The sequence below is a fragment of the Aphelocoma coerulescens genome, chromosome 24 (assembly GCF_041296385.1).
Source record: "Aphelocoma coerulescens isolate FSJ_1873_10779 chromosome 24, UR_Acoe_1.0, whole genome shotgun sequence".
Classification (NCBI taxonomy): domain Eukaryota; kingdom Metazoa; phylum Chordata; class Aves; order Passeriformes; family Corvidae; genus Aphelocoma; species Aphelocoma coerulescens.
Genome location: NC_091037.1, coordinates 2613854 through 2631361, shown reverse-complemented (window position 1 = coordinate 2631361; position 17508 = coordinate 2613854). Strand labels below are relative to the sequence as shown.

The 17508-nt window shown below is 46.0% G+C and overlaps 1 protein-coding gene across 2 annotated transcripts in view; it reads right to left on the bottom strand.

Moving 5' to 3' along the window:
- Positions 1–17508, bottom strand: part of ARHGEF12 (Rho guanine nucleotide exchange factor 12) — a 67353-nt gene that overhangs the window by 19127 nt on the left and 30718 nt on the right. Inside the window, exons 2-18 of one of the 2 annotated variants that reach the window (XM_068994602.1) lie at positions 17337–17360; positions 16529–16617; positions 15023–15079; positions 9002–9100; positions 8270–8319; positions 7467–7524; positions 6649–6827; positions 6198–6275; positions 5910–6029; positions 5239–5373; positions 3827–3898; positions 3046–3138; positions 2557–2667; positions 2016–2114; positions 1327–1369; positions 1104–1209; positions 343–480 (exon numbers count right to left, since the gene is read on the bottom strand). In XM_068994602.1, the coding sequence (XP_068850703.1) occupies positions 343–480; positions 1104–1209; positions 1327–1369; positions 2016–2114; positions 2557–2667; positions 3046–3138; positions 3827–3898; positions 5239–5373; positions 5910–6029; positions 6198–6275; positions 6649–6827; positions 7467–7524; positions 8270–8319; positions 9002–9100; positions 15023–15079; positions 16529–16617; positions 17337–17360 (1551 nt within the window). The remainder of the gene's footprint in view (positions 1–342; positions 481–1103; positions 1210–1326; positions 1370–2015; positions 2115–2556; positions 2668–3045; positions 3139–3826; positions 3899–5238; positions 5374–5909; positions 6030–6197; positions 6276–6648; positions 6828–7466; positions 7525–8269; positions 8320–9001; positions 9101–15022; positions 15080–16528; positions 16618–17336; positions 17361–17508) is intronic. The other variant, XM_068994603.1, reaches the window with a different exon arrangement.

The window sequence follows — 17508 nt, the reverse complement described above, 5'->3', positions numbered from 1 at the left end:
GGTTCAGCTGCGGAAATTGGATTCAGCCCACACCAAACGACAAAATGGGCTGTGAAGCTGGTGTTTCTCCAGGAGAAGGGCTCTGATCTAATAATGCACAAGCTGACAATGGCAGCACTCCCTGCACTATTGAACAGCAGCCTCCTGGGCAAAACAGACTTCACTTCCCTCCTGGCTTAGTCCTGGCTGTCATTATCCCAACAAACACTCAGGGGCAGAAATACAAACACAGGGATGCCAAATTCCACCCGCCAATCCCTTTATCCTGCTCTTTCCAGGTCTGAGGCAGCACCTTTATTATTCCTCTTTTCACCCCCCACCATTCTCTTTGCTGTCACTCACAGGACTTCCTCAATCTTAGCAATGATCTGCTCTGCACAGCTCCTCTCCTTCTCCACGGCGTTGCGGTCCCGCAGCCGCTCCGCGTCCAGCCTGGTCAGCTCCCCCTCGGCCAGGGTCAGCCCCATGCTGCGTTTCTGCCTGGAAAAGGGCACAGGAAGCATCCCTTGGAGCTGGGTATGGCCCTGGGATAGGGAGCAGCAGCCTTGTGGCACCCAGGGTGTCCCACAGGTTTCATTACGAAAATGGGGAAGTCACGGAAGGACTTTCGGGATGTTTCAAGCATCTGCGTGAATGGAGAGATTTTTTTAGGGATGAAATAGTTCATTGTTGAGCTTGGCACGGAGCTCTTAGGACTCCACATGAAAAAGCAAATTAATTATCAAATTCTACTCCATGCCCGTGACAACTCTGTAAAGGGGATTATTGCCTGCCCAAAGGGGAGACGGAAGGAAAACAGGGAAAGGAAAAAAAATATATAAGCTGATTATGAACACAATCAGTAAGAGAGATTTATATAACACCTAAGAAAACATACTCTGACATTTCCTCACACAGCTGCAAGGAATGAAGAATCCAAGCTCTAGGACTGCAATTAATGACTTGATTTAAGGATTGGTCACAGGTGACCTGGAGGTCCTTTCCTGGTACATTCCTATCCAACCTAAGAGGAATTATTGTGTCCCTCAGGTTTCCCTGTGCTGGACATGCTGACTGAAATCAAATTTGAATTAAAAGGAAACTCCACAGAGAGCTGTTGGTACCTGAAATCCTCCAGGTTCCTCTGAACCTCTGGACAGACTTTGTCCTGCATGGTTTGGATGAACTGGCGGTGGAGCTCCTCGGGGAGCAGTTCTGGCCTTCTCCTGTCTGTGAGGCACAAAATTCACCAATTATTCCTCTAAGAACAGTCCCCACCTTCAATAAAGCCATTTCCCTGAATTAACCCACCCTTTGCCTTTCACTCCCACAAACACAGCACCCTACCTAATTCCAAGGAGATTTCATCTGGAACTGGGACTTTCAGGTTCTGCAAAAGGAAAGAAAGGCTGGGAGAACCAATAGAGCAAAGAGCACCCAATGAAACACACAGATCACACACTGAATTCCCTCAAAAGCCCAAATCATCCAATCTGAGCACCTGCTGGTTTGAAAAGGGGAGACTCCCATGAATAGATTGGAATTCACAGGGATTATTTCACCTGAACATGTGGTCTATAAACCTCTGCTACAGTTTCTGGGAGTTTAATTCATGACAGCAAAGAATTTTCTCAGCTTTCCAACAGACTGATAAAATTTCCCAATCCTTGGAACATCCACATCAATACCCACAGCAATTATTAACTAAAAAGCAATGCAGAAGAGCCAGAACTTGCTTACCTGCCACTAAATTATTTCTCCTATCAACAACAAATCCCCTGGGATTTATTTTGTTACCAGGCATCTGAGGCCATTCATTTTCCTGGTAACATTTCAACAAAAATACTTCAAACTTTTATTACGTTGTTAAATTTTATGAAGTTATTTCTTAAATATTATTCCAATTGTTATTTTTAAAACTATTTCTTTTGAAGGGCTTTAACCCCCTTAGTTTTTCGCAGTTCAGGTTGAGTGGAGAAAGGTCAAAGTCAACTTGCTGGACATGTGTGAAAATGAGGAAAACAAGTGGAACCTACTGCAGCTCTGTCCAGGAAAAACTGGTAAAACTCCAGGAAAACACGCCGGGTCTCTTTGGAGTTGGTCTGTTTGTACAGGTCTGTGTAAAGGTAGCACAGCTGTGGGGAACAGGAGGGCAAGAAATTAGGTGAAAACCATGAAAACTCCAAGTTTTCTTTCCAGTAGTTCAAGGAATTCAGCAGTGCTGGGCTGAAACCTTTCCTGGCTCCTCAGGGAGGTGCCCTGGCAATGGTGGGAGAGGGAAGGGGCTGGAAAAGAGGCACAGAGAGCTCAGCCCTTCCCTGTAGACAATTCCACACCTGAAGGTGGAATGAGAGGCTTTCAAGAGATAAGTAATTATTTGTAAGCAGCCAAATGTAGAAGAGACAATTCTTTCTGTGCTTCTCCATTTATCTGAGGAGATAAATGAGGATTTATCACCCTCCGGCCTGCACAGGGTCTGCACTTCCCTCCTTGCCAAGTCATGGCACTGAGAGCTACACAAGATCTGGTGAAGATTCCCAAATGTGAGCCAGGGAAAACAATTCCAGAGCTTCTCACCAGGGCTGCAGGATCAAACTGGGACACCACGTGGTGCAGGAGAACAGCCAGGTGAGCTGGGCGGGATTTCAGGAGCTCGATGTTCTGGAAGCAGCTGCACTGCCCATTGATCTGCAGGGATACACAAGAATTACATCTGAATTACTGAGGAACAAGAGAAAGGACAGCTAAAATAATTCAGAATAAGTATGCCAAAGCCCACACTGCCATGACAATAATTCGGGATTTAACAGAGACTAAAGAAAATGAAATAAGGCTAATTAATTTCTAGAAAGCTTGAAGTTAGGAGAAGGACAAAGAATAACAAAGACTCAAAGATGGATATAAACTCCCTAAATGTTTTTATTTGGCAAGATCAGCAATAGGAGGAATCTCACTCCCTAATTCTTATTTCACCATACAAGAAGCGCTCAGCACAAACAAGGCAGTTTAGGAACAGGGGAACAGAATTCTGGCTGGAGGGGAGAAAAGGCTGGAAGTCATTCCCACCTGCTCCTGCTCCGTGTCAAAATCATCATCCTCTGCTCCAATGATCTGAGTGCCCACTCGGGACAAGGGACTTCCAACACTGGACTGGGAGTCCTGGGGAAGAGAAGGCAGGAAAGCACAATGCTGTGATTGTCCTTCCCAGGAAAACTTTGAGATATTCTCATCATTTTAATCTTTCAAGAACGCCATGGAAACCCACACACCCCCACTCAACCTTGGTTCCCCTTCCCAAAAGCTTCTCCCAGGATCCAAACACTTCCAAACACCAGATCAGGTGGTTCAAGAGCAGCTGCAGCCAGGAGCACACCAAGCACGTGGCAAATGCCATCTCTGCACAGATGGGGAAATGTGGCTTTGGGAGGACAAGCAGAGGAGGGGGACGAGAATTCAGGAGTCATCCCAAGGATGATGATGTGTTCAGACAGGTCTGCACTTCCTGCTGTGTTCCACTTGTGGCCCTGCTGGGAATGCCAGCCTCCAAATGGCCAAATAGCCTAAAAAAAGGCTGGACTCGAGGAATAAAACACGTGCAACTGCTCTGCTTATTCCAGGCCCAGCTGTTTTACTGCTGATTAGATATTTCTTGCCTCTAAATGGTCCTGCTCTTAAGCTCCATAAACATTTACTCAGCTAATTAACTTTCCCTGCACCACTTTAATTGCATTTTATCTTCTAAAGCAAAGTTCAGGCATGCTCCATTTAGAAAGTGGGGGAAAGCGGCAAGATTTTAATGGGTCCATTAGAGGAGATGTTGTTGTGACACTTGATGTTCTGTACTCACAGTATCTTGAAGCTCAGCCTTTTCTGGGCTCTCATCTGGATAAATCCTCTCCTTCAGGCCACTGCGAGGACTCTGGGAAAGAGGGAAGTTCAGTTCTGGTAAGCACCAGCAGGAAAGGGAGAACTGCACAGTGCAGTTTGTCAGCCACAACAACCTAAAAACTTCTCCTTTCTCACAGGAAAAGGAGGTGTGAAACACCAGACTAAAATCTGTGTCCTACATGCACAGTTAACAAACAAAAAAACCCCAAAACACAACTGAATGCAGAAGTGCTGCTCAGAAATCTGGTGACAGTGAGCAACAGCTGAGCTGTAAAATCCCCAGCCCTCAGCTTTCTCCTTGCTCTCTCCACCTTCTCCCACAGCTCAGCTCTCTCCTCCAATCTCCCAGCAATCCTCTTGCTCAGGAAGCCCAGAAGAGCCTTATTTGCAAAAACCACGTGCTGCTGGCTCATCTTCAGTGTGGCAAAAGGTTTTTCCAGCCAGGCTACTGCTCAGGCTGTTGCCTTCCAGCCTGGCTTTTTCCCAGCTGCAGAACTCTTTCCACTTCCAAATGTTTCTTTCGCCCCTGATCCTTAAGTTTCCCAGAGCTGGATTGAAAAGCTGGAATGTTTGGTGTGCCAATCACCTGCACTGATCAAATACCATCCCCAAAACAGACAGGATGATGATTATTAGGAAGATAATGATGAATTTTGTTGTGCATTTATTATAGACAAACACTGAGCGGGAGCTGGTCAGATTTGGGAGTTGGAATGTTTCAAAACGGAGTCGTGGATGCTCCCATCTGACCCCCCTCCCTTTCACTTCCAACTGCTGGGACAAATTTAGCTCCCACATCCTTAAGTCAATCCACAAACTTAGGCCAAATCCAAGCAGAGAGTCTCAATTCCCCTGCACTAATCAGATAGTGACTTAATTAAGGATTAGGCACCAGGGGAGAGCACAGGAGCACTAACTGATTGATAACTAATGAGTGAAGTCACTTAAGAGCCTTTGCTGGTGCCAAGAGTTGAAGCTGATTCGGCAGAAGGAAGCTCTTTCCCACCTTCCTGGCAAGCTGCCCACTGCCTGGATCTGAGTCCCAGTGTGCAGTTGGAATATTCCCTTCAAAGATGCTCTAATAGACAAATGAGTTTTGAGAAGGATGCTGGCATCCATCTTTCTTTGTTTGGTTACAGGGATTAATGCCAGGACAATCTAACCCTGGGTAAAGCCTCAGAATCTATTTCTCTCCCAGTCTCTAATCCCAGTCCAACATACCAGGTTTTCACAGGGAAAAGGTTTTGCTGGGCACTGAGGAGCCTGTTCCAGTACTGCACAGTGTTACCCAGCCAACAAACACGGAATCTGCCAAGGAAACCCAGGGGCAAGAGGGAGGGAAGCAAAGCCTCGGGGCTGTCCCAGACTCACATCAGCAATGTCACTGTTGGGTCTGGAGGGGCTGTCACCACTGAAATCCAGTTTGCTGCCACTGTCCCCACTCTCTGCCTCCCCCTCACTGATCTGCAGCGACTCCGACGCAGACCTGGAGGACAAGACTCCATCCTGGAAAGATCAAAGTGAGTTGGGAGACAGCAGAACATTTCAAGAGACCATCCTTAAACAGCAACTCCTTCAAAAGCCAGTTAGCTCACATTACTCATAAAACCTTCTTAATTTATCAAGAAAAGGCTGCAGTGCTTTTCTAGAAGAAACAACAAAACCCACACCAAGTTTTCAGCACCTTTAACACAGGGAAAAGGGAAAAATGACACGGCCCACGTTTATTTTTTTTCAAAAGCAAAAGCAAAATTGTTGAAAGCCTCCAAGAATGACTTCATGGGTATATTTTAAGTTGCACTGACAGATAATAAACACATCATTGTTTGCACTTGTTCTTAAAAGCAGGTTTTTCACAGCTGAGCTGAGAGCCCACTGTAAAATCTACTCCACATCCTGACATTACAGTGCCTGACAGCCAACTTCAAATGTCATCTCTAGAGGGTGCAGCCTGCCTGTCCAAGCACAGGGAACTGCAGCTTGCCCAGAGCACCATCAACGCCCCAGAATCGTCCCCAGAGCAGCCTGGCACCCTGCTGTACCTGAGAGCAGCCCGTGGCCTTGGACAGCTGCTCCTGCAGCTGAGGAATGTGTTTCTTTGCCTCCTGGATCTCCTTGAGCAGGCGGGCGGAGGAGGTTCGGCCGTACTCCTCCTGGAGGAACTGGAACAGAATGGTGTGGCTGTTTTAAATGATCACCAGCACATCTGCACGCTCAAGGAGCTGCTACAGAATGTGTGTTTTACACAGCTCTGCTGATAAACTGTGATTCAACAAGCCCTCTTTGCATGGCTTCCCCCACCTTCTCTCCAACCTGCACAACTCCAGTACCTGCAGCCTCTCCTGCTCCTTCTGGAGCATCTTCCTCAGAATCTCCACCTTCTGGTTGTGGACAATGTTATTTTCCTCCTAGGAAATACAGAGAGATTAAGGGTTGGGGTATTTCTGGTGGAGCTGAGCAGATAAGGAAAATAGACATGCACATTTTTCACCTACTTCCTAAGCATGGGCTCTGAAAAGCCCTATGAGAAACTACTCACATTTCCAACCCTATGCTAGGCATTCTTTCTTAATTTTAAACATAGCTATCAACACTTTAAAAACCTTTATTTCTATTATCTCAAACAGAACTAGATATTTTTAGCTGCAAAATGCTTTTTCAGAAGTGAACAAATACCCACTGACAGGACACATATTCCATTGCCAATCTGAAGTGTGAAAAAATTCAGGCCAAAATCACCCGACTCCATTTCTCCCTTGGAAACAGAGCTTTAAGCCTTACCCCCATGAGCACTGGGCTGGTGATCCTTTCTGCATTCCCTGACGTGCCAGGCGAGTGGGGGGATGTCATGATGGGAGACATATGCCCAAAAGCTGCCAGATCCACGTCGGAATCCGCCAAGGGAATCTGGGGCGACCCTGGAGGGCGCCCCTGGACAGTGAGAGCTACATAGGAACCCGCTGTGGGGACACAAGGACAGGCACAGGTCACACACACGGGGACATTTCCATGGTTCTCTGGTTTCCCTCACTGGCATTTCACCCTGCAGACACAATTCACACCATTCCTCCTCCAAACCAATGAACCTGAGAGCACTGCCTGGTTTAGAAATCTGTTCGAATTTCAGATGTTCCAAAAACCTTCATGAGAATCATCCCTTACAAAAGCAAGCAATCCAATTTCCAGCCCAGCACGTTACATTTACAGCACACATACACAAAATAAACCGTGCTAGGCTGGCAGAAACCACCACCACCTCCTTCTTTGTAGCAGAAAATCCACCAGGAACGTATTTCCTGTAGTGCTCTGCAATGTACACATCAAGTGCCTGCCCAGCTGTGGTAGTTCAGGTGGAAACAAAAGATGGGAAAGCACCCAGGCAAGGCTTGATGGGAATTCAAACATGAAGTCAAGGAGAAACTACAGGGGAATGTATCAGCTTGAATTCAGGATGTCAAAATAACCCCAATTTCACTTCTCTGTTCCACACACTCCCTTTATCTCTCAGCACTGACCTCACCCTTGTCACTCGACCGGGCCCTTGGAATGATGCCTGCCATGCCTTAGAGGTGACAGAAGAGCCACCTGCCTTTACTTACACTTGATCAGCTTGACCACCTCCAAATGGTTCGAGTGTGTTACGAGAGTCCCGTTCACCTGGGCAGGGAGAGGGGAAAATTCAGTGTTTAACTCCCGATTTCTAAGCAGTTCCACACATTCCACAGCAGGCACCGGGATGAGGAGCAGCATTTTCTTCTCCCCCATCTCTGTTACTGCCTCTTTCAAGACATTACCAGATAAATAATTTATCCTTTTAACAGTTTCTCTCGGTGAGCAGAGCTCTGCAGAAAGAAAACTGTGCACACACCAAAAGAACCCAAGGAGGCAGGGAAAGGAAAAAAAAAAACCAAAAAAAAGCAATCCATCTCTGCCTGGGCAGAAAAACAACAGGGTAGCTAATTTAATTCATTAATTTCAATGCCTGGTTGAAATCCCAGCTCCATCTGTGTCAGGAGCTGCTGTAGCATTTTGCAGCAATAGTTTACACAGTCTTTTAAGTTACTGACTTGATTTCTTACTCGCTTGGGACTAAAAAAGAACATGGATGTGGGGGCAGTTAGGGGGAAAGCAATTATTCAGGCAGGCTATTTATGTACATACAGGTCATTATTAACAACTCTCTTTTCCTTTTCTTCCCTGCCATTTCTGGTTTTATTGTATTTGTGATACTCGAACCTGGCAGGATGCTGAACTTGGCCATAAAATCCTGAGATGAGGAACACTGAAACTTAGACCATTCCTAATGCCAACACCACAGCAGATACATCAATGACTTTTTTTTCAGGCAAAGAGCTCATTTAAGACAAAGGACCCATTTCTCTCACAATTTAAATGCTCTTACCTTGATAATTCTATCACCTGTCTGCACTCCAGCCCGCATGGCTGCTCCATCTGGAGGGGCAAGAAATCATTTAGTTCCCGTTTCAATACAATCATTTCTAGCAAAAATGGTTTTAAGACTTCTGTAAAACATGCAAAATACTCCTGCACTCAGCCAGACTTCCTCTATCAGTAAAATCTCTGGGTGTCAAGTCTAGAGCAGTTTTGCTTTCACCTGGCACTGGATACACCAGGCCACAATCCCACCATGTGCCAAGGACTCATTTCCTCCCCCTGGGATGCAGGAGGTCAGCTCCAAATCCACCAGATCACAGAAGGAACCAGCTTGGAAAAGACCTTTGAGATCACCAAGTCCAACCTATGACTTAACACCACCCCATGACCTGAACCACGGCACTGAGCGCCACATCCAGGGATGGGGACTCCACCACCTCCCTGGGCAGGTGATTCCAGTGCCCAATCACTTTTCCAATGAAGAGTTTTTTCCTGATGCCTAACCTAACCTTTCCCTGGCACAGCTTCAGACTGTCCCCTCTCGTTCTGTCAGTGATTGCCTGGAAGAAGCCACACAGGAAGGGATTCACTGCATCCCCACAGCTCAACCCTGTCCTTGCACATCCCTTCCCAAGCTGCAGCCAGCCCACCTGGGGAGGGAATTGGGAGCTTTCTGCTCCAGCTCACACATACTTCCAGGGTCCCCATGGAAAGCTGGCAGGTGTGAGGGTGTTCTCACCTTCCTTGACAGACTGCACGAAGACGGGGTTGTCCCCGCTGACCGTCAGCCCAAAGCCGTTCTCATCCCGCTGGATCACCACACACCTCTGCACCAGGCCTGAGGACACAGGGGAGAGGGCAGCAGGAGAGAAGGAGGGGAACACAAAGAGACACAAGGCAGGTGTCAGTCTGAATCCTTATCTCCCAGATAATCACAGAGTGCTCAGTGGAATGGGGACAACACAGCACAGGGGAAATATAGGAGAGACAGGAACAGGGCAGCAGGCCAGAAATGGAGAGGGATGTCAAGACAGGTCAAGCTTATTGCTCCAGCTACACAAAATGGAGGAATCTCACAGCAGAGATGCAGACAGCTCCGGCACATCAGACACAACCTGAGGGAAAAGCAGCTTTTAAAGCAGAGCAGCAGTACCCACACCGATGAGCAGAATTTCCCTTTGTCTGCATTAATAGTTCAGAGGGCTGTCAGGTACCACTGCACCACCAAAAACCCCTCACAGCTTCTACAAGCTGCTCTGAAAGAGAAGCACAAATCCCTCAGAATAATACGAGGGGGTTGGACTAAAACAGATCTATTGATCAGGAAAATTCTCCCAATTCTCAGCCAAAATCTCCTCCTGGGGCACCTTCTGCTCCAGGTGAAATATTGCACAGAGCCAGAAAAGCAGAGGTGAACAAGTACAAGCCACACTCAACTGCCCTGAACAGGGCTTCTGAAATAAACACCAGTTCAGGGCCAAAATCCCAGGAGATGAATCTGCCCCTCCTTTAACCTGCTGTGAGACATCAAAGGCAACTTGTTTTGTTTCCTGGTGTACTCAGTATAATGTGAGCACAAATGCTGGTGCAGAGATAAATTCATTTAGTAGGGGAAGCATTTGGATCAGGTGGAAAGCTGGGGATGTCTTTTGTTCACCTGGAAATTAAATAAGGGAAAGACAAAACAAAAGCCAGCAGCAGCCCTGGCATACTCCTTGCCAAGCACTTTCCTAGGAGCAGCTGCAAAAAGCCTCCCACAAGGGAGCCCTCATCCTGGAAAGTCACTTCAGGAACTCTGTAAAATGCTCCCCCAATGTTCTTTTATTTACATCACCCTTCCTTCTAACAGCTTGCTCTGCTTTTCCATTTCTAAAAGCACAGCAGGCAAAATTCCTACACTGGCACCTTGAGAAAGAAATCAGAGCTCTCCCAAATCAGATTCCAAAACTGCAGCAGTTTTGTTTGGTATGGAGGGAACACGGGGAACTGGGAAGATGCTGTCCCAGCCAGACTGGCTTTTCTGGAATGAGTTTTAAGGGATGCATGGTAACAGAGCAGGGAGTCATTCCCGTGTCTCACACTGCTCCCAAACCACCATGGCTCCTTTCACTTCTCTGGAGCAACTCCCCATGGAAATGAGGAGCCTCAAGAGCAAACACTGCCTGCCCAGTCAGTCCTGTTCTCCTCCAGTGTGGCACAGATGAAAATGGGTGTGGGAGCAGTGGAAGAAGTATTCCAGGCCTTCTGCAGCACCATCACATCCCAGTAATTCCCCTCCTGCCAACAAAGCAGGGCAAAGCATGGGATACCTGGTGCTCTGCAGGGCTGGGGAATAGATGGAAAGGATCCCCCCACCTCTCACCCCCTCTGCACAGGGATGAGTGAAGGAACGTGCCTCTCCCTCGTGCACCTCCCCTTCTTTTATATGACCAAGCTTCTTGAAGCCTCACTTCCCAAGAATGATGCCTGGGGCTGGGGTGTGGGAACTGGTGCTCTTTCAGAGAAACAGCTCCTTTCCAGCTCCCTGCCAGCCCCACAGGTTGGATGAGTAAGGCACTAAACTCAGCTTTTGACTCACGAGGACTGTCCTGGTTTAAAGACACAGGAGAGCCCTGAGTCTGCTCTGCCATCGGATTTCTTTTTCTCCAGAAGCAATAATTCTTGGATCTACTGATAAGCTTCCTCCTTGGGTGAGCCAGATGCCAAAGCAGTGCCAGTGCAACATAAACTGACTTGGCAGAATATAATTTAATTTAATTCAAGTTTATTCAAGTTAAACTCACCCCACAAGGCTCAATTTCACCCAAGAATTTAAATTTAGAATGGAGAGACAGCTGAAATTAGGACAACTTGACCTGAAATTAGTCCATAATTGTTTTTTCCTGTACTTGTTTCCTTCAGATAAGGAGCAAGCACTTAACCCTTCTCCTAATCCAATATAAAAGGCTGGAATGAGGCGTAGGAGATACCATGCATGACTGAGACACAATTTATAGTGATTTTAATGAAGTTATCTTAAAGTTTCTTGGAGATAACTGTGACCTGCAGGACTAGATCAGCTCTGATAGCACTCCCTGCCTGAACCACCCTTCACGTGCTCTCTTCTACTCTGCTCACTTTCAAATATCTCACCATGATATTTCACTTTTTCCAGCTGAAACTTAGTAAGTATTACAAACCCAACAGAATTCATCACTGACAGTACTCAAAATCAAATCAATAATCATCTTAATTCTCATTTTTGCTTTCCCTTAACAGTATCTTCATGTTATGAAGTGAGTTATCACTTAACTATACTTTAAATCTCTGTGTCTTCAGTGGATTCATAAAATTCTGGAGGAAAACAATAATAAACCTTTCTCTTTTTTGTCCCCATGGAGATGAAAACTGCCCCAAACTCACTGGTGTAGCCTCAAGCCAGGAGCACAACAAAGCAGCCAAAGGTGTGCTGGAGTTACAGAGGTTAAAATTAAAAGTGAAAGCAGAGAGAAGAATGAAAGCTGAGAGGAGTCGCTCCTCAATAGGTGGCACTCGTCCCTCTCCCTTCTCCAGCCCTGCTCCAAGAGTGCCTTTGGGATGGTGGAAGGGCAAAGCCTGGACTTCTCAAGGTCACTGACACCCCATGGCCAAAATAATTCTCTCAAACAGCCTGGCCAGACACATCTGGGCTGTCTGACAGCTGCTCTGGGAAGATCGTTTTTATTTGTCTCCTCTGTACGTCCTACTTGGAAGTTATTTAACAAAACAGGGAATTTCTTTAGCAACAAACAGAGCAGGGGGTTCACTCTAAAAACCTGACTGAGAAAATGGAGACACCAGGATGGATGGGGCTGGGAGCAACCTGGGCCAGTGGAAGGTGTCCCTGCCCACGGAATGGTTGGAACAAGATCATTTTTAAGGATTCTTCCAACCCAAACCAGCTTGGGATTCCATGGGACATGAATTCCATCTCCCAAGTCTGCAGGACATGGCCTGGGAGCTGAAATTTGGGAACTAAAACCTCCCCTGGGGGCATGAGGCCATCATAGGAAAATGCAGCTTAATAGAGGGATTTGAAATGAATCATTCCATAAACAAAAAGCCAAACTCCTCAGGGTTTTGAGAGGGGACAAATGTTTCACTTCATTTGGGAAGCTTTCTGCCTATAAATTATTGTCAGAAATGCTGCTCCACAAAGAGAAACAGAACTTTTATGAAGGCAAATTTCTCTGAAAAAACGGTGGCCACAACATAAAGATGCAAAGCTGGTAAGAACTGCAAAAAGAAACCAAAACCCAGGGAGAATAAGTTTCAATTAAAAACCATCTCATATCTCAAAACAAAATCCAAAAACTTATCACAAAGTTGGAGAGAATCTGTGAAAGAGTTTGTGTCAAGTCCAGGCTGATATTTAGGCCAGAAATTGATGACTGCTAAATAGAAAGATCTTTGGGGAGCAACCAAGTTGTGAGGAAAGGGAAACTGATACCTCACCTACCACCTTGAAAGGTAATTGCAGTTTTAAGTTCATTTAAGAGATGAAAATTCTACTTTAAGAAAAAGATATTAAATACCATGAGAGGTCATGGCACTAATTAGCAAATTACAGCATAACAAACGACACTCAAGTGTCTCTCCTGACCATCTCAATTTTGTTGAATAGATAAACACGGGAGGGTTGGATTTAAGAATGAAAGTATCTCACTGAGAGCTTCATGTCACCATAAATTAACTTCTGTACATTAGAACACTTTCCCTCCCTGACCACTCTGCCCCTCCAACCCACTCACACACTTCCAGAAATTCTGGTTCCTTAATTCAAAATTTCAAGAGGTGAGAACAAACACCCAGCAAAGCCACACCTCCTTTTCCCGTTGTCATTCCAGCCTTCCCCATTATTCCCTTTCCAGAGGCCAGCCACCATCCAGTCAGCAGCGAGGAAAATATCAGTACAGTATTTCTACTTGTAGGGTTTGGAATAGTTTGGTCCCTTCCAAAGCAAACAGCAGAGTTCTGCACACATTCCAGAGAAACCTGGGAAAAGCAGACAAAAGGCAGGGCAAGGCCCAACAGAGGCTGCTGCAAAGGAAGGATGAGTGGAAGCTGCTCCCACGGATCCTGGACACGGGGACAGCATCTGCAGGAAGCCTGGGGGAAGTCACAGCTTACGTCAGGAAGTTGTGTTTGGTTCTGGCACACAGGGAAAGCCAGGCCACTGCCCGGGCTGGGCCAGAGGGATAAACACCGAGATGTTCCAGCAAAGGCAGCAAATGCTTCCTGTCATTAACCTCCAGCACTTCACAGGGAAGCAGCACCGGGCAGAAGGGAGCCCAGGGTGGTTTGGTTATCCTGACTAAGCTGGCAGGGGAGCAACAAGGCTTCAACACCAGCAAATCATCCCCAAATCCCTGCTGTTCCAGCCCTTTCCCTGCTCATTCCCTGGGAGGGTGGCAGGAAGAATGACAAGCTGCAGCAAGCCAGCTCTCTCTGAGACAGGTTTCCATCAAGGCACCCTCCAAAGCTGTTTACAGCTCTGAAGGAACACTCTCACACCCTCAGGAACATGACTATCATGTTACTTTTCTTTTTTAAAAAAAAAGAAGTGTGTGATTCAAAATTCCAGGGGAAGTGAAGAGATCTCACAGAAAGAACAGGACACACCTCCCTGAACTGCACCAGCTTTTCCTAACATGCCTGTGTTGGTTTAAACTCTACAGGGTTGGTGTTGTTTGGTTGGTTTTTAGTGTTTCTTGCTCTGACAGCCTCATTTTGTATTCCAGAGGTGGGTTAAGAAGCTGGAGCACAGCCATGAACACCTGGCAAGTTTATTCCAGTGGAATGATAAAAGCTGATGATTCTGGAAGAGTCAATGCATCCAAAATCCTACAGCAGCAGCAATTTTCTGAACAGATTAAAATCAGAAAGTGTCACAGACTGTTTTAAACATGAATTAAAAAAAAAAAACACCACCAAAACAAGAAAGGAAGAGAGCAACTCATGGCTGGAGTTAAGACATGCACACCTGGAAATAAGAAATGCAGCCTGATTCAGCCCAAGTCCAAGGGGCTGGAGATGCTGACAGGATCCAAAAAGCAACTTGTGAGAACTCATTCCCTTCTAAATTCTAAGGTATGAACACAAATATCTACAGAGGCTGGAAATGGAATAAGTCATTACAGGATGGGGAGTGTCACAGCCCAAGACTGACACATCTGGGAAAGCTGAGGGAGCAAACAGGCCCCTCATGGGGAAGGGACAATGCCAGGATGTGTGGGGATATTCCCACCCCAAACTCGTTATGTGCCATTTATTCCAGCCTCCAAGCCCAGGAGTGCAGGGCCACTCACTCCCTCTGAGACAGAGAACGGGGAAATTCACCTCCTTACATTCATTTAAATTATTTACAGATACATTTCTCCATTTCTGTTCAACAGAACTGACAGAGGCAACCTACAAATAATGCAGGAAGATGCATTTCTTGCTCCAACCTCCACGGTGAGAAGATGGCACAGACTTTCCTACAAGCACAAACCCCTCGGGAGCTGTGCCCTCACTGCCAGGAGCACCCAGTGGCACCAAGAGGGCACTCCCAACTCTCCACAGGTGCCAGATCAAAACCTTTTCCAGCCACTACCACGCTACAAGCTGAGAACTGAAGCGGGATGGAAGGGCAGTCCCTGCTGCAGAGCCAACCATGCGGATCAGGGAAGGGGGAAAAGCCTGGGATGCACAGACAGGAAAAGCAGGAGCTGCCCAGGGGGAGGCTGCAGCTTTGGCTTACCATACGTCTCGGATCTACTCTCCTCAGAACTAGACTTTGTCTTCTTGGAGGAGCTATCTGCACGAGAGCAGGAGAAAAGGAGAGAGAGATATAGAAAATATGGAGACCAAACATGAGAAAAAAAAAACAAAAAAAAAAAAAACCAAACTTCATGAAAAACACAGACTCGGATTTATTGGGTTAAATCGTGCAAAACACAAATAAGATGTGAACAAAACATAGGTGGAACACTTGGAATAAGGGGTGAATAATACACGGAGACACAGGTAACAGCACACAGAATCTGTTACAGGAGCTAGGACACAACCAAAGGAGCTCTCTGCAGTAACTACAGATAAAAAACCAGTCCAAGCACAGAGACTCTGGCAATGTTTCTCCCCAGAGTAAACAATCAGCACAGGCACAGCAGCTCAGCATCCTGAATTCACCCCTCGAAAAGAAAAGGATTTTCTGAAGGCTGCACTGCAGAGCTCCCCTATCAAATCCCAAGCCAGGTAACAGCTCTCAACATTGGAGTGACTTTCTGCAAATTAAGATTAGAGCATTCCTGAAGTTTGTTTCTGGAGAAACTAAATTCCTTCTACAAAACGAGCTCACAGCCTGAGACCTCCCCCGACCTGAAATGACTTTACATTACCTCTCCCAAGGCAAACAAAAAGAAGGTGAGCACTAAATCAGGTTTTTTTTTCCCTTACAGGATGTCTTTAACTGGCATTTAAAGCCCATTTTCATTTATTTTGTGCACACTAGAAGGACTCATGCAGCCAGTGGCAGAAACCATTACCAGGGTGGTTTATAAACATCAGCCTTGTGCACAAAAAACCCCACATCCTGCAAGTTGTGCCACCCTTCCATTCACCTCCCCTGTGTTCCCCAAGCCCCAGGGAAAAGCCTGAATGCACAGACAGGAAAAATGCACCTTGCGTGGGGCCAGGGGGCTCAGACAGGAGCAGGCATTTCATGAACAGGCACTGGGTGAGTGTTTCAGAGAGAATAAGAATCCTGTGTTCACCCTCATTTCCCTAATTGAACCTTTGGGAAGGCTAAATAAAAGCAGGATAGCAAATCCTTTAAAATGAGGTGTTCATCTTCAAATGTGTCACGTTGGGAAGCACAAATTCACTTTGCAAGTGGCAGAGAGGGATCAAAATCTACCAAAGAACAAAACAAACCTCCAAAAACTAAAAACCCCAGCAGGGCAACCCAGCCCTGGCTGAGCCAACCACATCTCCAATTTCAGACTTCACTAAAGAACTCCTCACAGCTAATTACAGCCTTTGCCTCCTGACTTTCCTGAAAGTGGAAGTTGTTATAATTATTTACTGATACACTAATCCAGGTTGATTATGAGGGTGTTTAAAATCAAGCCCACATTCATTTCAATGCCCACATTGCCTCTGCAGAACAACACAGCTCTGAAAACCACATTTATGGCACATTAAAACCATTTTTATTCTGCTTCCCAGTGCTTTTGCTGGGGTTTTTTCTCGAATTTTAGGACTTTACCTGTGGGATCAAAGTCGTGGGTGCTGCTGCAGCGTTCAACCTTCTGCTTCTTGTCAGCTGGAGACTCTCTGCTCAGAATGCTGCCATGTCTGGGGCACAGAAAAGCACAAAATCCTCACTGCAGAGCCCACAGGAGCTGCCTGACTGCTCAGAAAAAACCTCACCCAGCTCTGCCTGCTCACCAGAAATTCAGATTGAAATGCAGGCATCGAGTTCGCTTAAAAAATTTATTCCCAGGCTGAATTCAAAGGGGAAAATGATCTCCCTTGCAATCTCTGGGAGCGTATCCAAGGTTCCAGGAACAGTCTTGGTAACCTCCAGAATTGGTAACAGCAAGTGCATTCTCCTTATCAGTCAGCATCAGCCCGTATTTTATTTTAAAAGCGAAATAAATTTAATGGAAAAAACCCTCCTGAAATCTTCACTCTCCCAGCAAACTTGAAATATCTCAGCATGCCAAAATTAAAGATTCAGAATAACCCCAGAAGGGAAGCACCTGTACATGATGTACCAAGTGTCCCTTCCCTGACCATCTCAAATCTCAGGTAAGATGAGCCCCCAGCCATGTAACAGAATGCAAACATTCACCCTATGCCAAGGACACCACCAACAAATCTATTTTTGGCACCTTATCCCCATCTGGATATTGATTTCCCCACATCTGTAATGGGTACTACAAGCTGTGTTTGTGTATTTATATTTTTTAATAAACTTTTAAAAGCATTCCCCCTGCAAAAATGCTGCAGCATAATTGACAATAAAAAAAAGATATAATTTACAGATAAAAAAACAATTTTCAGGAACTCACCTCGAAGGTTTTTTGAGAGGAAACCTGAAAAGAAAAAAGAACAGAAGTTTAATGTACTTTTGTTTTTCAGTATTAGGTTTGATATCACCATTGATGCTTAAATACCAACAGTTATTTTACACCTCTGTGATACCTTCACAATCTCTATTTTCATGGAACTCCACGAACTTGC